Source organism: Lygodium microphyllum, chromosome 16 (genome assembly GCF_053477565.2).
Source record: "Lygodium microphyllum isolate KBCC chromosome 16, Lygodium_microphyllum_v1.1.10, whole genome shotgun sequence".
In the NCBI taxonomy this organism is placed as follows: domain Eukaryota; kingdom Viridiplantae; phylum Streptophyta; class Polypodiopsida; order Schizaeales; family Lygodiaceae; genus Lygodium; species Lygodium microphyllum.
In genome coordinates, this window is record NC_141150.1 from 108,292,729 (window position 1) to 108,320,157 (window position 27,429).

At 41.8% G+C, this 27,429-nt stretch overlaps 1 protein-coding gene across 2 annotated transcripts in view; it reads right to left on the reverse strand.

The window, feature by feature from the left end:
* Positions 1-14,251: 14,251 nt before the first annotated feature.
* The window catches only part of LOC148023220 (uncharacterized), a 255,169-nt gene continuing 241,991 nt past the window's right edge, over positions 14,252-27,429 (reverse strand). For both annotated transcript variants that reach the window (XM_087696235.1, XM_087696234.1), the window contains exon 10: positions 14,252-14,709. In XM_087696235.1, coding sequence (XP_087552361.1) covers positions 14,512-14,709 — 198 coding nt within the window. In that variant the 3' untranslated portion in view covers positions 14,252-14,511. The remainder of the gene's footprint in view (positions 14,710-27,429) is intronic.

The following is a 27,429-nucleotide window of genomic DNA, read 5'->3' on the forward strand; positions in this document are numbered from 1 at the left end:
CCGCGTCCATAGACTCTCGTTCACAGACGAGGAAAGGGAGCAATACCGCATCCATCTAGAGAACCGCGCCTTCAGCCAGCTCAAAACCATCCACAACATAGAAGTTGTGATGGCCAAGGAGGAAGCAGCCAGGAGGGAGGCTGAACAATGCAACCTCACGAAGTATCTTGAAAAGTTATCGCAGGAGCTGGACCACCTGAAGTGCATGGAGTTCCTCAGAACGTACAACCCAGATCAAGAACATGGTACTGTGACGGTGGGCAGAGGAGAAGATGCAAAGCAGGTACATGTCCGCTTAGACCCAGCCTTGGTGGAGAAGGCTTTGGGGTTGGTACCAAAGACGGAGAGGAAACAAAAAAGGGATGTTTATGCCATGCTTAAAATGAAGAAGGAAGAGGTGCTCACAAATGACGGCATAAGCATCCAAGACATCCCCGACGTAGAAGCCAGGATGCAAGCCAAGCTGATACATGTGCTCTTCTCCAGCCAGCGCTACAATTCATTGATGCATTGAATTAGTGTACATGTGCTGGAGAATGTAGCAGCCCATACCCTAGACGAAGTAGATTGGAATGGGTACGTGTGAAAAACGATCGACCAGGCAGCCAAAGCATTGGCCCTAGGAAGTGTACCAGCAAGAGGAGAATCTCCAGCCTCTAAAGCCACAGAAAGAAAGAAAGCCTCCTCCAAAGCCTCCTTCATCGGGTATGGAGGTGTCTTGACTGCGCTCATCCAAGAGGCAGTGAAGGGAGTGCAGGACGCAGAAGAAGGAGAAGGAGAAACGCCAGAAAGGTCACCTCCTCACCAGGACAAGAATAGGTCCACCGATAGAACTGAGACGGAGGAAGAAGGGGAAGGAAAGACAAGCAAAAAGACAACCAAGAAGCCCAAGAAGAAGACAACGCAGAGAAAGAAGAAGGATGACGAAGGCAGAAAGAAGGAGAGAGAAGACTTGGAAAGTGCAAAAAAAGAGTCCCTAAAAGAGGCCAAGGAGAGAGAGAGGACGAAGAGATAAGAGGAAGGGAAGGAAAAAGAAGAATTACAGAAAGCAAAGAGGGCATCGAAACAGGAAGCAGAGGAGAAGAAAAGAAAGGAAAAAGAAGAAAAAGGGAAAAAGAAGGAAGAGCAGAGAAAAGCGGAGGAGGAACGGAGAAGAAAGGCGGATGAGAAAGAGGAAGAACTAAGAAGGAAGGAGAAAGAGAACCTAGCTGAAGCCACACGCCGGTCCATCGAGCAACAAAGCCGAGCGGATGAATTGGGGAACTGGAGCCCACAGAGAGAAAAAAGGCTACGGTCTAGCACACAGGTGCCGGAGATCGTGCCACGTGCAGTCACGGAAGGCAAGGGCAAGGCCCCAATTCATCCAATTTCTACCCTCCTGGTGCCTTCCATTGAACCCACCACCATCACTCCTAGCATCCCGACTAGTGCTGACGTGTCAAATTTCGTGGCGTGGATGCAATATTTCATCAACAAAGAGATGACGCAGGGACAGACCCAGGGACAGAGCACAGGAACCACGGCCACAGGACAAAAGAGGCCAGCTACTGATGCGGAATCCAGGCAAGAGCCTAAAAGGTAGAAGGTAGAAGCCTCAACCTCACCCATCCACACAACGATGACGCCATCGACTAACTACGACGAGTACGTCACCGAGCTGCTCTCCCAATTGGAGAAAGCTAAGGAGGAACACAAGATAGCCGTGGCTGAGTTGGCAGCTGAGAAGGAATCAGTGGCCGCCTTCCAGCTGGATAAAACGAGGATGATAGCCATGTAGCAAAGGGAGATCGCAGATCTCAAACAAGAAATGAAGGCTAAGGATGATAGGGAGGAGCACTGGAGACATCAGCTTGAAAATGAAACATAGGAGCTAGTGAAAATGCAAAGAGAGCACAAGCTCTTGATAGTGCAATACCAGGAGCTCGCTACGAAATCTGCTCAGGTTGATGCGCTTGTGGCTGAGCTGAATGCCAGAGATGAGGAGAGAAAACAAGACATAAAGGAGCAGCAAGAGGAGATCGAGCACCTGACAGATCAACTAAACTCTGAAAAAGAAGAGCAAGAGAGGCTGGTCAGGGAGTTGGAAGGCCACGAGCAAAAACTCATGATACTAACCCTAAAGCAAGGCGAAAGCATGGAAGAAATGAACAAAAGAGCAGAGGAGTGGGTTGTGCACAATGAAAAGAGGGTGAAGACACTGGCACGGCGCCTTGCTCTGGCAGAGAAGGAGAAAATCATTGCAGAGAGCAAGGCAGAAGCCGCCCAAGTGGCCTTCGGCGCTCAACAGAGAGCCTTCCTCGACACCATCCTGGACACCACCCGCTCAGCGTAAGGAGAGTCGTTGGAGGTGAAGCAAAGAAAGCTCAGTATCGCACGCAGAGCCTTGAATGCTGGATTGCAAATGCCACCCCTACCTGCGGAGGTTAGGTTGAGCTTGGACAAGCAATGGAAATACCTATTGCCGGCCGGCCTAACCCCCCAGGAAATCAACACCCTCGGATTTGAAGAGGAAGTACCACAGGGAGAACGGCAGGGGGGGGAAGCAGAAATTGAAATCGACATGAACCGATTCAGGGAGGATGTAGTCCCACAACCCCCCTCGCCGCAATCTCAAGAGCCACCACAAGAGGACCCATCTGCAGAAAGAAAAGCCGCATATAGGGAAAGACGCAGAAAGCTAGTAGAGGAAGCCAGGAAACAGCTGAGAGCCAAACCAGCCGTGTTGCCGTCCGCACCCCTCCCACCTTGCCCTAATGATATCCCCACGGGATTCCACGCAAAACTGGTGCTGTGGGAGATACAAGAACAAGGAAAGGATCCATTCACATTTAGTTTTCTCCTACCCAACAGTCTGCGGAGGGTCTTGCAGCTCAAGGTAATGGATGAGGTGATCGCGATCGGTGGCCGGTTGGGGCAAAGATGGCTAGAAGAGCAAGAAAAAACCCTGACCTCTTGGGGAACAGAAGCGGCTGACTACTGGTGGCAGAACAAAGTTTTTGAAGTCCCACACACTGTACAGGCCTACAAAAGCCAACCTCTGTGGAGGAGGCGAGTATGCAATATCAGTATGCTCGCCTAGATGGCGTTTTGTAACACCCTGCCATTCGAGCGGAACAACCCCACCTACATGGCATACCCTCGAAGGGTAGGGGTGGATTTTGATGCCACCCTCCACGGGCGGTACGACTTCCCTATTATTTATAACTCTAATGTAGTATCCTTCGAGCATGCCCTTCTCTTTACCTCCGAAAGCCTAGATGATTCTATGACACACTTTCTTGCAGATTTCTCCTCATGCCGTGACCCCGCCTTTGTAACAACCTGTAACCTTAGGTTACTTAAGCTACTCCTTAAGCAGGACCCGACTCCACAAGAGCGCGGCCTACCTCCCCTCTTCTTTGACCCTAACGCTATTGACAACTGTGCCATGGCTCGTCTTATGATGAGGGCTAGTCTCCTCCCCTCTTTTTGCCTAGCCCTCCTAGAAGATATGAATGATAACCAATTAATCACCCTTTCCTCTCCACCACTTCTCTTCATGTCCTCATGAATCTGAAAGATTACATGCAAAGTCGCCAGTTTTTGAGCAAATCCATCCGACCCCCTTCCCCTCCTCATTCAGACGAAGAAATTAGGCATGGCTGTCATTCCACAATTGTTAAAAAAAAAAAAAAGAGAAAGGCACACAAGCACTCACTTGCAGAAGCACTTAAACACCACATAGAGCACTATCACTGCACCTAGGGGTTCTCAAGTTAGGCATGCCCGGTGGCTTCGGTCGGCCGGCTCCGCTCCTAATCCCCTAGCCCTTTTTGCTTCCCCACTTCATGCTTAGGGCACATCAAGGGTAGGACATACCTAGGGAGCTAACACTCGCCTATGGTTGGACCTGTCACCCTAAGCCACTTGCACCGCACCTCTCTTAACACAAATGGGGTCCTCAAGTGTGGGACATCACCCAGGCTTGTTTGCTACGGTTAGACCCACCTCCCCATTCCACTAGCACGAGCACATTGCACTACAAACAGTAAGGTAGACACTCCCCTTCGGAAGAGCACCGCACCTTCTCCTTTCCGGCATCACACAAGTGGCAAACCACCAACTTTGGAGGCTTCCGACAACCATCAGCTTCCACACGCACCTGAATCTCCATGTGGCCCTTCCCTTTACACCATCATTGTCCAAGTGCCTACCACCCTACAACAACACAGAAGTGCCATGGGACTGGCACTTTTCTCGGAGGGGGGTAATGTTAACCCCAAGTCGAGATGGTGGAAAATGGCGAAAAATGAAGGACAAAGCGGAAAAAGCATGGAAGAAGAGCAAAGACACGTGAACGATCTCTAGAAGCTAAGCCGAGACCAAAGGCACAATTTTAAATGAAAGGCGCCTCAAAAAACTTGAAAAACTCTTGTAAAAGAGCACCAGGCTCCCTCCTGTGCCAATTGTAAAATATTAGATGGGCATAGGCTAGAGGCATAAGGCTAGAAGAGAGAAATGGAAAAAAGACCTTGCCACAATGGCCAGTCATGTAAAAAAGGGGATGGGTGCCCATGGGATTTTAGGGTTTGTATATAAAGTTCAAAAAGTGAACGGAAGATCATTCTTTGGTGTGTGGCTATACCAAGAGCTTTCTTCTTCTCTTCTTCTCTTCTTCTCTTCTTCTAGTTTGTGTGTGCTCTTGAGAGAGGGAGTGTGAGAGTGTGAGGGAGTGAGTGTGTGGGAGTGAGGGATCAAGAGGTGAAGCTCTTCACCATCTCCTCTTCTCTTCTCTTCTCTTCTCTCGCGCACGCGGCTATGGAGGATGGAGGAGGCTTGAGTATGCTTGAGCTAGCATCAAGAATTGTGGAGCTACCAAGGTGTGTGAGAGAGGAGGCTACTCACGTCGGTATCAAGGTAAGCTCACTACACTCGTAGGATCGACAACGCGTCGGCTAGGTGAGAGATAGCCATTAGAGCTCGCTTGAAATGCTTGAACCAATAAGCGGTCTGTGGGTCTTGGCGGTTGAGCGAAAGCTCCCATATATGCTAGTCATTTACTCAACAAGGCTGAACATAAATACTCCACAACTGGGTGAGAAGCATTGGCTATTGTTTACACTTGTATGAAATTTTGACATTATCTTTTAGGAACCCAATTTATTGTTATTTCAGGTCATCAAGCTTTAAAATATTTACTTAACAAATCTCAAATTTTTGGTCATGTTTGGAGATGATTGCTACTTTTGCAAGAATTTGATTTTGAGTTATGTATCCATATGGGAAAACACCATAATATGGCTGACCATCTTAGTTGCGTTACGATCAGAGAGGCAGAATCATCTGAAGGTCTCTACCTAGATTTTCTAGATAGGAAGCTCTTTAGAATTACTTGCTTGCTTTTCCAAGCGGACATAGTATAGAATTGACATCAGGATATCACAAACTTATTGGCACATGGTTCATTTTTGCAGTAGGCATTCGTAAGGGACAAGCATAGTCTTCTACTCAAGAGCCGTCCATATCAATTGTGTGGACAACAACTTTATTGTTGAGGCCTGGACACATTTCTTCAAAGATATGTGCATCCCCATGAAGTTTAAGATCTTGTGTCATCCACCCATTATGATCGTGGAGGTAACCACTACCCATTTTTGATCCTAGAGGTAACCACTACTTAGCTCATGATGCTGCTTTTAAAATCTTATAGTCTGGTCTTTGGTGACCCAGTTTGTTCTAGCATTGCAAGAAATATGTTGAAATTTGTGACGCTTGTCAAAGATTTGGACCCATGTCTATGAGGAGTAACTACTTACTACTTCATATCGCCATTGGATGGTTGCCGTTCGCTAAGCGGGGCTTGGATTTCATCAGGCCAATCTCACCAACCACTAAGAAGGGTAACACCTTGGTTGCCACTGACTTTGCTACCAAGTGGGTCAAAGCCATTCCCTCTAAAGATGCTACTGCCTCTGTAGTTTCAGCCTTCCTCTACTTCCACATGTTCTCTTGATGTGGTTGCTTTGCTTATTAACTTGCTCGCTTGCTCTCCTAGCATTGTCCCTCATCGACCCACCCCCACAGCTCACCTAGAACCACACCACCCAGCCCTCAATTCGGCAAGCGGCCTCATCCTTGCCTTTGGGCAAGGAGGAGGAGGAGGAGGAGGAGGAGGAGGAGGAGGAGGAGGAGGAGGAGGAGGAGGAGGAGGAGGAGGAGGAGGAGGAGGAGGAGGAGGAGGAGGAGGAGGAGGAGGAGGAGGAGGAGGAGGAGGAGAAGAAGAAGAAGAAAGAGAAGCAAGAGAAGGAAGAGAAGAAGAAGAAGAGAAAGAAGAAAAACAAGAAGAGAAAGAAAAAGAAGAAGAAGAAGAAGAAAGAGAAGAAGAAAAAGTAGAAGCAACAATAGCAAGAAAAAGGGAAAAGCAGTAACAAGTTATTCTACACTACTATGGAGTCATCAACAAGCCTAATTGCATCATCTATAGAGCCATATGACGTGTTCGACCTCAATGTAGATCCCATGTCTTCTATGGCACCGCCAATCATCTCTTTAGGAAAGTTGCCACCCCCTCAACCTACACTTTTGGTAGCACTTTCCAACTCTCCCACATATCAAATGGTCTCCATCGCTTCTCCACACACTTGTGCCATTGTTGAGCATGTTCATTTTGCAAGCATGCTTAGCATTGGCCCTTCTCCTTGGCCTACTTGTGCTTATTTGATATTTCTTCTACCCCGTCCCATTGGCCCAATACAATCTCTTGGGTGCCCTCTCCCAAACTCCTCCCTACACTTTAGCAGTTCTAGGATGTTTATCCCATCAATATGACGACAAGGATAGCTCCTCCATAGATACTTCGACAAGCACCGATTGTGACACTAATGATGCAACTGATCGACCTCTCGCCAATTAGCTTCATTAGACTCCCAAGAAAATCCCCCTTCACCGTAGGTACGCCAACCATCCTCTTCCTAGCAAACGTCCACCTATACGTTTATGGATCACCCCCCCACCTATTCTTTCCTCCATCCATCCCTGCTACACTTCTCCTTTTTCAATCACCCAGCTTGATACCCTCACCTCTAAACTTCCCCCTCTTGATGAAAATCTTTGCAAATCCTACACACATAGACATCTTCAACTTCCCAAAGGTCAGAAGTTTGATTTCGAGACCATTGTCACCCTCCCCAAGGAACCATTATCTAGTAACCACCTTTGCTACATCAATATCACCAATCTAACATTTCATAGCCATGTATAAAATCTGCTTCAAAATCTCACCTCTTCCACTCTAAAACTCCTTTCACCACTATCTTCATCTTTGTCCCACACCTTCTCCTCTCAAACCCTCTACGCTGCCCAAGCTCAAGAAGGCTTCTATTATCTCTCAACACCCAAATCCTATCCTTAGCTTTTCTTGCATTGTCACTCCAAGACAAACTCATATGAGCTCAATAAAATAAAAGTAAGTCAAACTCTATTTTTTCTTTTGCTCGTTTTTTAACTTACCTTATTCAACACCTCTCTTCCGTACCACCATCCATCTCTAGTCCCTCTTCTTCAAAAACCAAAAAGTCCAAATATTGCTCCAAGGTCCTCACTTACGAGTGCAAGTCCAAACACACAAAGAAGGCCCAAACTAGTACAAATACTTCCACTACACCTACAATCATCCTCCCACCTCCTCCCTCACCCCCACTAGTCCCCTCACCATCTACTTTCCCCTTTCACTTAGAAGCATCCTCAACACCCATTTCTCTCCTCGGACCTTAGTCTCCCTGCCATGACACCACACCTTCACTATCCTTCACAACATCACCTTTACTACTATTCATAGTAGGAATCCATGCCATGACACCACCACCTTCAGTAACCTTCACAGTAGGACTCCTGCCATGTCACCACCACCTTCACTATCCTTCATAGGAGGACTCCTTCATGTAGATCATCTAGCCTCCCCTCCAACAATGTTGACATCTACCTCACCTACACTAGCTCTTAGTGGATCTCCCCTCATGTTAGTATGATTACTTCCGGTGATGGCCCATCATCTATCCAATTTCATTCAACACATGGAGTTAGTGCAATCCATTAGTCACACTTTGCTCCAGGACCTCCTTGCCATTGCCATTGGCATGCCATAGCTCTCTCAGGAGATGGATTCCTTGAAGACTAACCTCATTGATTGCCATCAACAGATACAAGATTGATTGATCTTTAGCTAACACTTCTTTAGAAAGATGCAAAGATTGCCGAGTTACATCAATGGATTTGCATCCTAGAGACTGATCATGAGCAAGACAAAGCACTTTTTCAACATGCCCATGAATTCTTTCAAGGCTTGGAGAATAGACTTACTAATGCTCATCGAGGATGGTGGAGCCATCTATTGGTGGGCAACTTGTACACCTCATGAGAACACCTCACTTGAGCTCTTTTGTAAAAGCTTTGAGTTGTATTTTGCACTTGTATATAGTATCAAGTATTTGAGTTGTACTCACTTTATGGCACATGAACAATCTTTATCATGTACAAGGTAGTTTAGTAGGTTACTTTTTACTTGAGTGAATTATGTTTTTTCTAGAGAGAGTTTCGGACTTTTCTCCATACTAACTTTCTCTAGAGACTTCTTGGACCTTGGTGGAGGCCCTAGACCTATCTCAAAAATTGCCCCCATCAGGGATTTTTTCCTCACTTTTGTGTGGAGACTTTTGGAGGCACATTGCAAGCTCTTGACCCATATATTTTTTGGTGACAATTCGAAGAAAACCTCCACCACTCCATCTCTAGATATTGATATTGTATGAAGATATTTTGCCCTCCCTTCTCTTCAACTATAAAAAGAGAGAGGAGGCAACTAGTGATCAAACAATTATTTAATGCTAATATAGAAGTGTGCTCTTGAAAATCTATGTACTTCTATCTCTCACCACCCAAGTGTCAGTATCTTTCTTTTCTCATCCCTATCTCTAGACTTCTCTTCACTCTCCCCTTCACCCCAAACTTCACTTCTCTCTCCGCCTTCCTTGCCTCCAAACTTCCCTTGCTTGCCTCTACGCTTTTCTTCTTCCCCAAACTTCTCTATCTCAAGACTTCTCGGGCTTCTCCTCTTCCCTACACTTCTTGATCTTTGTCTCCAAACTTCTCGGGCTTTGTCTCTAAACTTCTCGAGTTCTTCTCTTTCCTAGACTTCTCTATGTCTTTACCTCTAGACTTCTATTTGCCCAAATTTCTCCTCTTTCCACACTTCTCTATCTTCACCTCGAAATGTGTCTCTACACTTCTCTATCACTTCTTTGAAACCTGTCTCCAAACTTCTCCTCTTCCCAAACTTCTTGGTCTCTAGCTCTAGACTTCTCCTTGGTCTTTGCCTCTAGACTTCTCCTCTTCCCTAGACTTCTCTACTTCTCCTCTTTCCCAAACTTCTCTGTCTCTATCTCTAGACTTCTCTACTTCTCCTCTTTCCTAGACCTCTGTCTATCTCCAGAGGCTTTTGTGCCTCTAGACGTTTCCTCTTTCCTAGACTTTGCTGTCTTTGTCTCTAGACTCCTCTACCTCTAGACTTCCATCCCCCCTTTGCTAAACCTTACTTCTCGGTGCTCTTTGCATAAACAAACAACATCAAGGAATTTGGAGGCATATTCATAAACACTCTCTTTGCTAGTCCTCGTACGTGCAACGTTATAGGACAACCATCCCTTACAAATGGTGAGAACAAATGATATTTTGTGCAAACCATGGGTTGTTTTTGCCAAAAAGGGAAAGAAAGCACAAAATTTGGTTATTAACTGAATCTACTTGTCTTAACAATATTGGCCCTTAGCCTACCGGTAGGGTCATGGGCCTATGAGCTGGATCCCTAGGTACAAATCCCACACAAGTGCTAGGGGATAATATTTAAAAATTGAAATTTGGCTGGAATGGATTATGTGTGTTACCGTAACTTTCAGGTCTTGCCCCCTCCATGTGTGAATTCCAAATTGTGCCTTCCTTATTGTGGGGCTTCTTTACTTTTGCGCTAAGCACTCCATGGTTTGTGCATATGAATGCAAGCTTTTTGGCAATTTTAAATCACTTCTCTATTTCAATTCCAAAAATCTCTCCAAGACTTGTTAGACCATAATCCAAGTTTTTAGAATTTTAGATTGAGAAAATCGTTATCGTTTTTATCAAAACCACATTCGTTGGACTGAAGATGGAAAAGAGAGTGGATAAAATATATCCACCATCCCCTCTCCCATTGGTTCACTTCATAATCTACTTATCTATGAAAGTGATTAATTCCTAAGCTATAGGGCCCTTTTTTGAGTCCATATTTATTCTAATGCATATAGAAATTGTTCAACCTCTCTTTGAGTGATGTAGCTCATAGAAGATCTTGATTTTATAATTCCATAATACACTACCCAAGGATGATAGAGAATATGGAACCCTTGAGCATGTACATCTACTAGATCTCAAGAGTATGGTATAACTAATGTGCAATAGTGATATTTTGTACGTGTACAAAAGGGACTTTAAGAGACATTGCAAGCTCCATGAAGCCAAGCACTAGCTCAAAGAATGTACATTAAAGTTGTTTTATACCCATTGCAATATTTGCAGATATATTTAGGGAGTGTGAGGGTTTGTGTTGTGCTAAATGCACATATATACTAGAATTTATTTTAGAATATTTTATAATGGGAACTTTAGGAAAAACTTGGATATAATCCTTGCTTAATTGAATGTCAAGGCATAAAAATGGTTATGCATTTCTAGTATAATTCTATACTTTAAACTAAATACATTCTCATATTGCAGTTACCTAGCTAACTTTCTTTTCCAATTATAGGTGCTTTGTTGCACAAACAACTTATGCTTAACATTCAAGTACAGTGGATGGATGACACTTACAAGGGTTGTGTCCTGATCAAGACACACGTGATAGTAGAGATGTAGATGTTTTTTATAAAGGTTGTGAACCACAAATATTGCAGACAGAGGTTCATTGGCCCTTAAATATAATGCATCAAGAATATACTAATGGAGAATCCATTACTAACTTGTTTTTTAAGTTAGATGATAGGGAGATTCAAAGCCAAGTTGAGAATACAACTACTGATGAAAAGTGTTTGGCTCCACACATGTTAGAAATTGTGGAGCTTCCTCAAATATTTCAACTCCACAAGTTGTAATATCCCATGCTTATATTTTTCAAATTTCTTGTTAATGGAATACCACCACTTTGTAAAAACCCATGATTATTATCTTCTAATTTTTTAACGTTATTTATTCATGCACTTTATTTAAAAAAAAATTAAACATGTTACATGCATAGTTCTTTTTCAAGGTAATGCATGCACCCACCTTTTTTGGGGGGGGGGGGGGGGGGGGGGATTCCCCTCCAAACATTAGCTGTTAAACCTATGATGTATTCACACACTTTATTCTAAAATTTTTCAATATGCATATGCACATGTATTTTTTAAAAAGATAAGATATACCCAAATGCCCACAGGGAGGGGAGTGGGGCCACCTTCCTCTAGATATTAGTTGATAGAGTGAGCAAGAGCCACATTAACACATCTAAACATATCTTAAATTTATACATATGTTAGTTCAAAATATAAGTGAATATCACAGGTGAGTGGTCCCTTGATACTTTAAAAGTTAGGGTTTTAAGATAGAAGCGCTTCATTTTTTCTGTCATAGTTCCATTCCACAATCTTCATCTCTTCCACTCTTCATCCCAATACATTCTTGCTCTTGCTACAATGGATACTTGTGCGCACTTTGACCAATGAATCCATGACACATGGTTTTCTTACTAGAGTGATGCGATCCTTGAGATGTTCTCATGGGTCTTCAAACTCGAATATGTGACCTTTGTTCTAGAGTCCCACCTTCCAATCATTGAGGACTTTGTGAGTAGCTTTGCCTCTCTCACTTGTGCTCCATTGATGGGCTCGACTTGCTTTGGGTACCTCTAGAGGTGTTGATAGACATGCAAGAGGGAAAGATCCATAAGAAAGTAGACCACAAAAAAGTGGAGTGACCCATGTATCCCGGCATAAATCATGTACTATGCCCAAGGGCATTGCTCAAAGTATGAAGACTCCTGAGCTTGTGGACTGTAATGGTAGCTACATTGGCCATATACTTACTTGCATTATAGATAAGAGGATAGCAATGAAGATACAAGCTTACTAGCTTCTCACTTACAAGGGAGAAGAGTATATCAATCTCATTACCATCTTCATTTGAAGAGCTAATCCTTAACAAACCAAACATTGCTTCTAGGATGTTTATTAAGCTAGATATCTATAATTACCTAGTACTCTATGATGTATTACAATACTTGGAGATGAAGAATGGTGATTCTTGAATCTCATTATGAATTTAATGATTACTTAAATAGACAATGATTATGTGGATGTGTATCTAGCAATAATAGAGGCTAGAACATACACCACCACTAGCTTGGATACTATGAGTGCCATGATTGCTAATTAGGACATAATGTAGTTAAGATGGACTATAACTTTTTGAAGATCCTCTACCTCTTCCATAAGGGAATTTGTGGATCCCTTTGCTTAGAAGGATGGATCATTGAGCCAACTGCGACAACATGCGACATCGACAATCAACTTCAATTCTTGGCAACATGGGCCAAGTTTTTGTAACCCTGACAAATAAAGAGTTTTGAAGCTACAAGATGAGCTTGAGAAAGTAAGTTTTGAAACTTACTATAGGTTTTCATGCGATAAGACTTTCGCCTCAAGTACATTGAGTCATGAGGGGGTTACTGATGAAATCTTGGGGGTAAATGAGGCAACAAGTCCAAAATCTAGCATTGGGGGCCATTTTGCCACAACTCATATTTGAATCAAAGAAAAAAACTCAAGTTTGAGTTAGAAGGCCCTTTAGCACTAGTTGTCCATCTCCATGGTATGGGGCCTTCCGCAACTCTTAATTAAAATCTCCCAAGGTTAGTGAGTTGGATGTCTTACAAAACCTTGTGCACAACTCATCAAAAGGAAGCTTTAGGGATGAGTAGTTCATACTCTTAATGTATCTACATTATCTCACATAAGACCACATTGTCATGTCACCATCCTCTCTTCTTTTGTATGTCAAAGAAGGCCTCACCTTATGCTCCAAGTAGTACCATGTATAGGCATTCTTTGGTGGGAGGCGATGAGAAGCTTGCTTAATTGTGCACCTTGGAAGCTCGAGGAGGCCAGAATGGAGAAAACAATGAAACAAACAAGTGAAAATGAGAAGAATATACTATTAACCTTTAAAACAATCAACCCATTAAACACATTTTCACACATACAAATGATCATGTGTCCATTAAGCCACCATTTTCTATTGAAATCTGACAACTTTACATGTGCACCAATAAGATGGTCACTAGCACCTCTAATTTTTAAAGAAAAACAATGCATATTCTCATGATAAAGAATGGAGATAGACTCTATCTCCATTTTTTAACTATAGGCTCTACCCCCACTGTAAACAACATCCAAACACTTAAGGATCTAGGATCGAATAAAGCACAAATAATAGGTGAGAGGTGCCACTTTTTGGAATTGAACTATGAACTTTACATTTTGTTGATGTTTTCAAATTTAGAATACTATATATACAAATACGTGTATATTCATATACAAGTATTTGTATATATATACACATCTAGAAAATGCCAAAATGACCTATGAGATCAAATGTCTTATCATGAAGTACAAAAATCAAATGGAATAATAGCTAAATGAAGTAGGTTGTCAAATCATGCATATTAAGTAGATTTAACTACACCTAACAAGTAGACCTAACTCCGTCTACTCATAGCAAGTGCTACTATAGTGTAAAGTACATCTATAATGGGGTGTTGCCTACACTACTCATAGCTATCCAAGTTGTGTATTTATTGGCCTCCATTTGCACTTACAAAGTTCATAAATACTTGTGGCTATATGTATGCATAGATATGAGAGAGATAGAGATAGAGAGAGAGAGAGAGAGTTTATGAAAAAAAAAAAGTGCACACATGCATGCATAGATGCATGTTAAGTGTAAATAGGCCAATTTGGTGGCACCCAATATGACCTGATATTTACTTTTTCTATGCCAAAAGCACAAATTTTAGTACACTTTTCTAGTGTTAATTTTTGCATCAATTTAACATAGTTCAAAATATGGAGCTGCAAAACCTATAGTGGTACCCAAGGACAAACTATTTCAAGTGCTTTATGTAACAAGTAACAATGATAAAACAAGTAACAATGAGGTGAAAACTTTTTGCTAATACATAATACCAAATGAAGAATCAATCATGTAGCATCTAGATTGATTATATGTAGAGTTGCAATGATAGAATCATCTCACAACAAAAAAAAGTATTCACAAAATTTTCACTAAATTGGATGCCTGTTTTGGACGTTGTGGCTATACTTCACTCTAGGGAAATTTTGCGCCAAACAAATCTGTATATGCTATCAAAGGTTTCCTTGTTCCTAGGCAAGTAGGATGGATTCTCAAACTTGCTCATGTAACCATGTAAGCTGCTGTATCACTTCTTGCAAGGGCATTCCTCACGAACCCAAGGTCTACTCTTGCTGCATCAATCAACTTTGGGTCTTTCAAAGTACATGCCATCTTAAAGAACATCTCAAAATAGGTAAGAGCTTTGCCATACAAATTTTGCTTCTTGTACATCATTCCTAGCTTGCAACATGCAGTAGCCTGCATTAACACATTGTATCAGTGTAAGTGCACACTCCAAGTGCCATATCAGAAGCTGTAAATACCAACATTGTGGAGAACTCCCATCTCTTCAAAACAGTCCAACTGTGGTAAAGGTGACAAAATAGTGGATGTAATTCTTTTCATGTTTTGTAGTTCAAAGTGCTCTCTCATACTTTTTGGGTTGTCTTTTCTCTTGGATAATGATTTTGTAGCTGCTGGTTTTGCATCAGCAATGAGACTATTGGGTTGTGCCTTGATGATTTGTACCCTACATACTGCAACAGTGAAGGTATAGTGATGCTGTGGATAACCCAGCATTAGGTAATGGTGATAATGTCAGCAATATTGCTAATAGGCTATCAGAACATTTGATTATGTGACATTGTGTGTCATTTAAAGATCCTTCCCAATAATCATGTATGTATGAAAAAGATGACTCAACATGCAACCTTAAGATCCCAAACACCCAACAAAGCACCAGATTGATTGACCTTTGAAAAAAAGTCATATTGAACTCATTCTACTTCCTTCTCCTATGAGACGCATTTTGTAAGCCATCACAAAGAGGTGGACCGATGTCAATGCATGGAGGATGGCTGACATGAAAATTTGCAAGATTTTGCATCTGCAAGTGAGACTAAAAGAGCACTAGATTATTTGGACCATGATACATGCTGATCATTACCTACATATCACACCTAAAAATCAACCAATCAACTAATTCCCAAGAAAGAACATGTCAAATGACTGTTGTGCCACAACTCTGTAGATCACTACATCCTCAGATTTCCATAATCAATGAAAAACAGCCTGAATCCATACTTAAGGTCGATCTCCATTGACCTAAGCCTTGTAGCAAATATAACGAATAAAGCATGAGACTCCTGGTGAGCCTTAAGCATAGTCTATAGGTATCCTTTATGACAAGCTTGGTATCAGTAGCCTTGAGGAATATTCCACATTGTGTAACTTAAGGATTGGAAGCATCATGCTATGTCACACCATGAAGTCACAGTGCACAATAAACAAAAATTGAGGGCCGAAGGTAGTGTCGGACATTCTATGATGGTTTAGTATCTTGGCAGGAGCTAGCAATAGAAAGAATTGTGACTTCCGAAAAACCTAGCAATAGAAAGAACACGCCTTCTGAAAAACCTAGCAAGAGCTGGCAGGTAAGGCACCACTCCTTACACATTTGCAAGAGTAAAGAAACTTGCTTGATTGATGATAGGTTATACAAGCTCTCAATAGGCCCCAAATACAACAGATATTAGTAAAGACACATGGCCAAGACATTGGGCCCTATCAAAATCGATAGGTAATAAAAGTGTGCAATAGAAAATGTAGCACATTTTAAATTCACACTATTATCTAGTCTCCTAGACACATCCACACTTGGTCTAGCACCCTTTTGCCTAGGAAAAACAAGAGCCAAATATTGGCTATGTTCCTGTCATGTCATATCGATAGATCAAAAAAAGAGTATTTGAAAGAGCTATTATTTCTGTAAAATGTGAAAGTATGAAGTTGTGTGTAAAAGCATAGGTAAGAGACCAACATTTTATAAAAGGCATTGAATGAAAAGGAGCTGAATAAAAAGATACAATAAGATCTATACATGTAAAAAGACCAAAATTTTATAAAAGGCATTGAATGAAAAGGACCTGAATAAAAAGATAAAATAAGATCCATACATGTAAGAGCATTAAATGGATAAGACATCTAAACCTACGAGCAACAATTGTGACAATTTTAATAGATGATTATCACAATAAAGCAAAATAATTTCAAAAGGAGGGCCACAATAACTTGATCAATCTTATATTGTTCTCGTAACCAGCTACAAGATGCCATATAAGCACTTAACTCCTAATCATACTTTAGTTTAACGAAATTGGTTCTATAAAGGGCATTCAGTGTCTATATCCTGCCTATTTTTGGTAGGACCAAAAAGCGCAACCATATATCCCCTTAGGCACAACCATAGATCCCCTCAGTTCTACAACTGAAGCTAAAAGTTACATAGGGGTGCTTTTCCTCTCCATCAAGGAGTTAGTGCCAGCCTGCATTCCTCTACTAGGCACATCCAATCCATTGTCACGATCATGATGGACCTATTAGAGGACCTGCCTAACCACTCCACAAGTTTTCAGATAACCATCCTGTTTGCAGATGAAGACCCTGCCCAACCTCATCCCTCTTTGAACACAAGGGTTGTGGAGATCTCTAAAGTCTATGACAACTTTGTGCCAAGCTATTGCACCTTTACTCATGCAAGTGGTAACATATCATCAATCAAGCAAGTTCCTTTACTCTTGCAAGTGTGTAAGAAGTGGTGCCTTACCTGCCAGCTCTTGGTAGGTTTTTCAGAAGGCATTTTCTTTTGCCTCCTTACTTAAAATGTAGCTATCTCTACTTCTAAGACTCTTGAAAGTCTAATAAAGTGCCTCGGTTGCATGCACAAGGTTCTACTCATGACAGCCTCTATATACTCAATGTCTTTCCTGGTTGTGATTGAGGAGGGGTGTTGAGAAATGTGCAATCACATCCACCATAGCCTCTTTGTAAGGAACAACAAGGCAAAAAAACACATTGCAAATAAAGCCTAAGACTAGGTCATGTATGCATGGTTTATTAAAACCACAGTTGGTGAATACCATAGTCACTTTCCACCTTTTTCCACCTACCAATACCACCTATTGTAAGCCTATAAAGGCACTCATCCCCACACTCATTTTGTTAGTAAACCCTAGAACATTTTCAAGCCGGTATGGTTGAAGATATTGTCTTGTAACTTTGGTTCCATAATTGAAGTTTTGGTTATGTCTATTGTATCATTAGCTAAGAATCTAATATCAATTGCCTTACAAAAAAAGTAATTTCTATCCTCTCTGTCTCGTAAGATTTTCAGCACGTCTTCCTGATCTTTGTTGTCTTTACATTGCTACAATGCTAGAATTAAGACAAGGTGAACTCTAGCATGGTTGCTTCATCTACCAAACAACTGTGGGAGCATGCAACGGATGAAGGAACACGAACACAAAGACAAAGGAACATAGAGAGACTACAAGAAAATAAGAAAGAAATCTGCACTAAGTAAAAAGAATGCTGAATATAGAAGGAGTGATCAATCCCTACACGCAACCAATAGCGTCAGTGAGAGCACCAAATCAAGCTGATGATGATGGCAGCACCGAAGACGAAGGAAGATGATAGAGTTGAAGTGTGCACCTGCCAAGGAATGAGGAAGATGATCTACCAATTGAGTGGTAGCCAAATAACCCCAAACTTGGCCGACTACAATCTGGGGTCAAAATATGGCCGACTCCAACCAGCATTTAATGTTGGTAAAAATGCCAACAATGCTCACAAAAATCCTAGGAAGGGTGAAAAATGTCTAGTAGGCGAGATATAGTGTTGTATGTAAAAATTACCCGGAAAATGCACTAAAAGGCAATAAATTGAGTGCTCTAGAATGAGCTACCTCCTCTATTAAAACAAGTGATAGAAAGGTCAAAGCTGCTAAAGTCTTCGTCTAAGTTTGCAACCCAAGGACCTCAAAACAAATTTTAGTAGGCTGAGGTTTCCTAGTATCCCAAGGCATACAAGCCCTGTTCCTATTACGGGAGGCCAAATGGAGCTTCACCAACACCTTGCTAAGGGATCTCAAAACCAAAGGAAGAAGTCTTCAAAGATGTGCAGGAAAATCAACTACCTCCACCTAGATTGGGCATGCTTGCCTAAGAACCTCCTGAAACTTAGCTATAGGCCTCCATGGGACCATATGGACCAGCTAACTATCCAAAAGCAAAGGAATACGTTGCATAATGTGAGCATACACATCTAGAGTACGAAAAAGGACCTCAAAAAACCCCTTCGGTCCATCATAAATCTCTTCCACGAGAGGAGCCTGCACTTGCCCAAGAACATCATCATGAAACACATCATCACTCACAAGCATGGACTGCAGCCAAGTGTGAACCTGAGCAATCAAAGGAGTCCTACCCGTAAAATAAAGGATGACTGCCCTCTCATGAAAGGTAGCAATCTGCTGTAAAACTAGGTCAATTCCTATGATAGCAACCACATGATCCCCTTTCGGTAAAGAGCTCGCTTTATCCTCATTAGCATAAACATAATCAGATATAAGATCGTTGGCAGTGGCAAGCATGAACTGGAAAGACTCATCAGGCTGTGAGCAAGAAACACGAACACCTTGCTGAGGCAAATCCGAAGCACACAAAACCGGTTCATCAACCGTCATCTTGCAGTGTTTTCCCATCTCATCCTGTTACATTAATAAGGTAATTATGGGAGACAGGCATAAGGGATGACCATTCGGGGTCCTTGGGCACCTGAACGGGGTCAAGGGGAGCCTAGAGAGTAAGAAAGTCCAAGAATAGTAGGACTCACCTGAAGCGGACGGCTGGCAGAGGAAACGGGGAGAGAGGAACCAGCACTCATATAGGCGAGGTTGGGAGGTGAAAGAAAGTAGGACTCGTGTCATTTCATACACACCAGAGAGAACCGTCATGAGGAGTTTTACTACTCCTCGTCATCTCGTCATTCGTCCACACTTGATACTCGTTAGCCATCCCACACTGGTATCAGAGCCCAAGATTAAGGAATTGGAAACCTCAAAATTTGTAGGTAAATTTAAAAGGAAAATGCAATTTCTTAAGGGCAAGAAACAACCCTTTGAAAAGAAACAATATGTAAGGCCAAAGTTAAGTCAAGATGACTTTGATAAGGCCAAAAAAGAAAGACTGTGTTTCAATTACCTATCCCCTAACCATGCTGCCTAGAATTGCCCTCAAAGGAAAAAGAAGGAAGATAAATGAAAGGATAAGGACAAGGGCAAGGGAAAAGAAAAACAAATCCATGTAGTGCAGACCTTGGAATTAAAGGGGCATGAAAAGTATAAATCTTTAGAGGTCTTGCACAAGGATGTACAACACATGTGTTGTATGTCAACTTCTATGTGGTAGCCTACCTTTGGGCCACATGATTTAGTTAGAGTGCATGGATTGATAGCTGGAAAGAGGGTTAGAGTCATGATTGATGACTCTGCTACCCACAATTTCATAAATTATGCACTTGTCAAAAAATTGAAACTTCCCCAACAAAAGAGTGGGCATCAATATGTTGTTCGTATGATGCAAGGTCAAGATAATAAAATATGGGATACAATGGTATCCAATTTGGAAATTGAGATCCAAGGATATAAAGATAAACTTGATTTCCAAATTATGAATATGGAAAGAGCCGATATTGCTTTAGGGAGGGAGTGGCTATGGGGATTGGAACCATCCTTAAAAAGTAGTTATCATCATAATACACTGGAATTTGAAAGGGATGGTAAGACTTTTGTGATTCAAGGTGAACATGAAGTATCTGATAACCCTTTGTTGTATGCCACTGAAGTTCAGAAGCTGATAAAGAAGGAAGCTTGTGAGGTATATATGTTATGGTCTCTTCTTGTACAAAACACTTTTACTTTCTATAATATAAAGCAACAATTTTCTTATGTTTGTGAGTTGAATGTAAGTAATGAATTAAGTGGTTTGTTAGATGAATTTAAAGATGTGTTTCCTTCTGATTTACTAAGTGGCCTTCCACCAGATAGAGGTGATATAAATCACCCAATTGACAGATAGGGATACACACCCTATTTCTAAACCACCTTATAAGTTAAGTGAAATACAGCACCAAGAAGTTGAAAGACAAATCAAGGATTACCTTGATAAAGGGTTTATACAACCCATCAATTCACCTTGGGCTTCGCCAATTTTATTGGTAAAGAAAAAAGATGGTTCTATGCGACTTTGTGTTGATTATAGAGCACTTAATAAGATAACACTGAAGAATAAATTTCCTATGCCCAGAATGGAAGATCTTTTTGATCAATTACAAGGGGCAAAATTCTTCACGAAGATAGACTTAAGATCAGGCTATCACCAAGTAAGAATTAAGACACAGAATGTTCCTAAGCATTTCGTACTAGATATGGGCATTATGATTTTTTGGTGATGCCTTTTGGCCTCACTAATGCACCAGCTATCTTTATGAAGCTGATGAATAGTGTGTTACGGTCCTATCTAGGGTACTTTGTAGTAGTCTTCTTGGATGATATCTTGATCTTTAGTAAATCAAGAGAAGAACATTTGGAACACTTATGATTAGTATTCGAATTGTTAAGAGCACATTCCCTTTATGCGAAGAAAACTGAATGTGAATTCTTCGCACAAGAGGTTAAATATTTGGGGTATATTATCTCGAAAGAGAGAATCAAGATGGATCCAGAAAAAGTAAGGGCAATTATTGAATGGCCATCTCCAAGGAACCTGGAAGAGCTGCAGATTTTCCTAGGATTATTTGGATTTTATCGTAGATTCATTCGAGATTATGCCAAAATAGTTGTTCCAATGACAGACCAACTTAAAGGGAAAGGGAAGAGCTTTAATTGGGGAACAAACCAAAATGAAAGTTTTCAAAAACTTAAAGTAGCTATTGCTATAGCTCCAGTACTATTAATTGTGGATCCCAATAAACCATTTGTGGTTGAAGCCAATGCCAGTGATAAGGCAATAGGCGCGGTCTTATTACAAGAAGGTCGACCAATTGTTTTTGAAAGCAAGAAATTAGACCGTGCAAAACGGAATTATTCTGTTTATGAGAGGGAATTGTATGCAATAGTATATGCAAAGAAGAAATGGAGGCACTATCTGTATGGTGCCAAACTTTTGATCTTGTTGGATCATGAAAGCATTAAGTGGCTTAATGACCAACCGGATCTATAAGGGCGTAAAGCCAGATGGGCCGTACTCCTCCAAGAGTTCGACTATGAAATAAGGTATAGAAAAGGAAAGTATAATGTAGTGGCTGATGCACTCAGCAGAATGCCCATCATAAATGAATTGAGTTTTACTCAGTTCACTTCCGATTTGCTTGAATCTTTAAAAGGGAAATGCCGGGTTGATCCGGCATATTCCAACATATGGGAAGCAATTGAAAATGGGGATCCAAGTGGAAGGACCTCCACCAAGGAGGGAATATCTGAGGATGTTCTACAAGGGTAGGGTATATGTCCCGAAAGATGAAGAAATAAGGTGCCAGATACTCTTTGAGTGTCATGATACCCGTAGCGCAGGACATCCAGGAGTTAATAAGACTCATAGTCTTATTAAAAGGCAGTTCTATTGGCCTAGAATGAATAAGGACGTCCTTGACTATGTGGTCAAATGTAATAAATGCCAGGTTAATAAAGCTGAAAGATTGAAAATGGGAGAACTTTTCCACCCATTAGAGATTTCTTTGGGAAAATGGGAGAGTATCTCCATGGACTTTATTATTGCATTATCCAGAACACAGAGGGGGCACGACTCTGTGTGGGTGGTTGTGGATAGGTTAACCAAAATGGCTAGGTTTATTCCAACTTCAACTGATGTTAAAACACCAGAATTGGCTAGATTGTTCGTAGAGAATATATACCGATTGTATGGCCTTCCGGCAAATATAGTTTCTGATCGGGATAGAAAATTTGATAGTCAATTTTGGCGTGCTGTATTTAGGAAGATGGATACTAAACTTAGCATGAGTACGGCGGACCACCCGCAAACTGATGGGCAAACTGAAAGAGTTAACCGAATCCTTGAAGATATACTCAGGGCATATGTAGGTAAAAGGCAAACTAATTGGGAAGAGTATCTACCGATAGCAGAGTTTGCATACAATAGTGCCAAGCACTCTTCCACTGGATATAGTCCATTTATGTTAATGTATGGGTTTCAGCCCAGAGCTCCTCATGCAGTAGGACTGCATAAGGAAAGGTTCAGGCAACCAAGGATTTTTTGGAGGATATGAATAGCATGTTAAAATTTGCTCAAGAAAATATTAAGAAAGCTCAAAATCGAGCTAGAGCTTATGCAGATTCTCACCGAAGAGACATCTCCTTTGAAGAAGGAGAATTAGTCTATCTTAAGGTGCCTGAACAAACTAAAACCATGAAAATGGTACGATGTCCAAAGCTTCCACCCAGGTATTGTGGTCCTTTCACAATACTTAAAAGAGTGGGAGAACAAGCTCCAACTACCTGGTAGTAGTAAAACACATCCGGTTTTCCATGTAAGTAAGCTAAGGAAGAAGCTGGGTGATTTGGATAATCTAATCTTAAATGATAACATTGAGGAGCTATTAGATGACCAATCTAATCCACATGAACTAGAAAGAATATTAAATGTTCGTAACAGACGAACAAGGAATACTATTTATCAAGAATGTTTGGTCAAATGGAAAGATTGTTTAGAAGAAAGCTCAACATGGGAGCAAGTAAGTACCCTAAGGAAAAGGTTTCCCAATTTACAATTGGACCTTCCAAGTATCGTTTTCAAGGATGAAACCGATTCTTAAGGGGAAGGAAATGTTACATTAATAAGGTAATTATGGGAGACAGGTGCGAGGGATGACTGTCCGGGGGCCTTGGGCACCCGAACAGGGTCAAGGGGAGCCTAGAGAGTAAGAGAGTCCAAGAATAGTAGGACTCACCTGAAGCGGATGGCTGGCAGAGGAAACAGGGAGAGAGGAGCCAGCATTCATCTAGGCGAGGTTGGGAGGTGAAAGAAAATAGGACTCGTGCCATTTCATACACGCTAGAAAGAACCGTCGTGAGGAGTTTTGCTACTCCTCGTCATCTCGTCATTCGTCCACACTTGATACTTGTTAGCCATCCCACACATCCCCTTCCATCAATTGACTAGAATCCTTAGCCAAAGAGTCACCATCCAACTCAATTGATTCCATCTCATCCCCACACCCAACATGCTAGTCAAGAAACGCCACATCAATATCACTTGACACCTGCATATTAGCTATAATAAAAGCCCAACCTTTGTGAGGGCTACGCAAAATAGCAGGCGTGACAAGCATTGTCTGAAGTAATAATTGCAGATCTGCACTGGATTGGAGCTCAAATCTGAAGGCCAAACTATGAACAACACCTTGTCTGCACACATGCCCTAGGTCAGAAACAAGTCACTTTCACTGTACACAGCAGAAGAAGAGCAGAGCGCCTTCACCGTACAAACACCCTTCTCTGTGTGTGTGCAGATTTTGCACGATTGCAGATCCAGGTCACAGTTGCACAGGATACACTGGTAAATGGGCAGGATCAGAATCTGTTTCATCGAGCTGCCTGCAAGGTGATGCAGGTCTACATAGGGTGCAGCATGCAGGTCAACACACACTCTCTCTCTGTCTCTGTCATAGGAAAACTGAGCATGACGCTGCACTAAGGAGGGCGTCATGCAGGCTGGCGAACAAGGCAGCCAAACCCCCTGTCTTGGGCGAGCAGGAAACGCAGGGAAGATGACCACTGCAGAAACCCTAGGTTGTGAATAGGGTTCTCTTCTCTCTCTCTTTTTTTCGCGAAGATAATTGAATTAAGTAGCAATATTTACATCAGACCATTAGCTCAGCTAAGAAAAACCAGACACAAATGAAAGGCTACCAAGACTCTAACACACAAATATCACACAGAAAGGACAGCTGGTGTGGAGTGAACAATATCCAGCCAAGGAGTAGCAATGTCAGGAAGAACCACATCAGCTGAAACCATAGAGGAGATCTGCCATAACATTAAACCACGAACATGGGCCACATGACCATGGATGCCCGAGGTTGAATAAAAAACAAAGGCATTCCGAGTATGCCAAATATGCCACAGAGCTGTCCATCTAAGGAAATGGAAGAGGCACGAATAATCTGAATGCAAAGAAGACATAGAATTCATCCTTCCCAATCCATGAACAAGCTGATATTCGGGCTGCTGAGTCACGGAGGACCACACATGGGAAACAAAACTCCAAATTTGTCGAGCAATAGGGCAAGAGACAAAGAGATGAAGCAATGTCTCATCATGTGTAGTGCAAAATACATAGCGACCACCGGAGATCTTGCGAGCATGCAACACGTCCCCAGTTGGAAGACCCCCAATAAGCAATCTCCATATGAATACTTTACCCTGATAAGGAACCTTTGACTTCTAGAGTTGGATGAATCTTTCCTACCACTTCTTTTTGTTGTCCCGAATATGCCATAATTTATTAGCCTTTCCAGTGACCCATCTCTTGGCCTCAACCATCTGATGATATATCTGATTAGTTGACCTTTTCTTGAAATCATCAGGAAGCATAAACATCCAATCTCGCCAGGGAGATGATGGCTGTAAAGCAAGCAAAGGAGAGAACCTCAGAAGCATGTCCTATATGGACGACCAAATGTCATGATATTCTCGAGGCACCCGAAAGTGCTAATGAATATGCCGGAAAGAATAAAGACGGGGATGCCTAGGAATGACACTGTCATGGACTATCTACAACCCCAAACGAGCCATCCGATTAAACTTGTCTCGCTGCAAATCTTTATCAAGCCAATCCAACAACTTGGAGGTAGCCAGTACTACTTCTTGCTGCGAATTCTCCTCACGAAAATCAAGAGGGTGCCAAACCTCAAAACATAACATCTCTTGTCAGGATGCAAGTAAATGAGAGAGGAGAAAAGACTGGGAGACCTTAACAAGCATCGTGGAAATAAGCACATGCCACCAAGAAACTTGAATAACCGTGCTACCATGAGAGATGCCAGTCTTTTCTATGAAAAATTTTGCAATATTTGACTAGGAGGATGACTCTCTAAACATAGTGCCTGCAAAAGTGCTAGTCTCAAAGCAACCATATGCACATTAACATCCAATGAAGCTGCTCCCCCCCATCCTTTAAGGAGTAGTCACATGTTGCCATGAAATCCACACCTGGCCTAAACGATCCCTTTCTTTTTCCACAACATGAATCGGATAGGCTGAACCGGTTTCAAAAGAGACTTCTTAATCCAAGGAAGCAATGGTCGAAAAACGAGATCATACTGATCATGATGCATTGAGCAACTTTAAGTCTCACATGAAGAGGCCAGCCTTGAGGTTTCCAATACATGAACCAATCATGAATACGGGATGACATCCAATCGAGTAAGGTGCGGGGAGCTACATCCACACCAATAGGATAACCCAAGTGTCAGGTTATATCTCCTTTAGAAATCAGAACTCCATGCCAACCCAAAGCCTACAAACCATTCTTCGTACAAGAAAGAAGTGTAGATTTCTAAGCATTAATATGAAGTCCGGATGGTAAAGCAAAAAGATACCATGCAACCATTGCTTGATTAACATTAGTGCGATCAGCCTTAAGAAACATAAAGGAATCATCAACCAAAGATTGACCCAAAAGTTGGGCACCACTGGGAAGAGACAAACCAACAATCTCTCCTTGATTAGCCAACTTATCCAACAATAAGAGCATCCGGTGAGCGACCAAAGAAAATAGCAAAGGGCTGAGAGGGCAGCCTTGCCGAAGAGATCAAGACAAGGCAATTTCATCTGTAATCCCTCCATTACGTGCAATATGAGCCAAACACCTTGACTAATGGTATTAACAAGAGAAATCATGGGAGGAACAAATCCCATGGTGGACATTAACTGCCGTAAGAAAGACCAGTTGACATGATCAAATGTCTTTTCAAGATCAAGCTAAAGCATAACAACTTGCTATCATGAGGCTTTGGCATAATCAATCCCCAGTTGAACATTCAAAATGTTATGCATTATATTCCAATCGTTAATGAAACCATATTGACGTGGGTGAACCAAGTGCGGGAATACTTTTTGCAATCTGTTGGCAATGATTTTAGAGAAGATTTATACAAAGAACCCATAATAGAATTGGGTCTCCATTATTTCAAAGATGTCGGAGAGGGAACCTTAGGCAATAACCGAATGACAACAATCTTCCAGTCTGAAGGCATCTTACCAGAATTCCACACTTGCTGACACAAGCGAGTTAATGGGTCCTTAAGCTGCTCAACATGGGCTAAAAACAGCTCATTAGGAAGCCCATCCCACTCAGGGATTTTCCTTGGTGGTAAATGGGACATCACATCCTTGGCTTCATCCTCTCAAATATCAGCCTCCATCAAGTCAACCCATTCTGGCTTAACCTGATTACTAACCAAATCACAAATGTATCGACGAGCAGAGTGAACAACATTAGAAAGAATCTCTTGTGGACCCAACAAAGATTTATAAAAGTCAATGCACAATCGAATGATGGAAGCAAGATCAGTCACCATAACACCATGCTCATCCAACAAATGCACAATATTTTCTTGAGCGTATTTTTGGCGTAAATGAGTAAAAAACTGATGAGATTGACACTTATTATGCAAAGCTTCTGCTCAGGCCAGAAATTTCTATTTAGCATATTTCTCCTCTTGAAGAGATTGAACTCTACATTTCAACCATTCAATGCATGTGAGCAAGTTATCAGTAGTATCCCTTGACTGATACAAAAACAATGAGTGTGCCAACAAAGATTGTGTATGTTGCAATTCAACTCGTAAAGAGGAAGCATGCTGAATACCATACTGTCGAGACAACACTTATGCATTATCTCTAAAAACAGCCCATGCTTCCATCCCTCCAAATAGGACCCTCGAGCTAAAAGAAGCAATCAATTGGTGATACATTCCAAAAACTGATTTTGTAGCAGAAAAGATTTGTTGAAACGTAGAGGCAAAGGAGCAAGGAGAGCCTTAAAGGTATGAACAGGTTTGTGGGTCAAATCCAAAACCAAAGGATAGTGATCTGACAAGACATGTTGTCGCTCCATA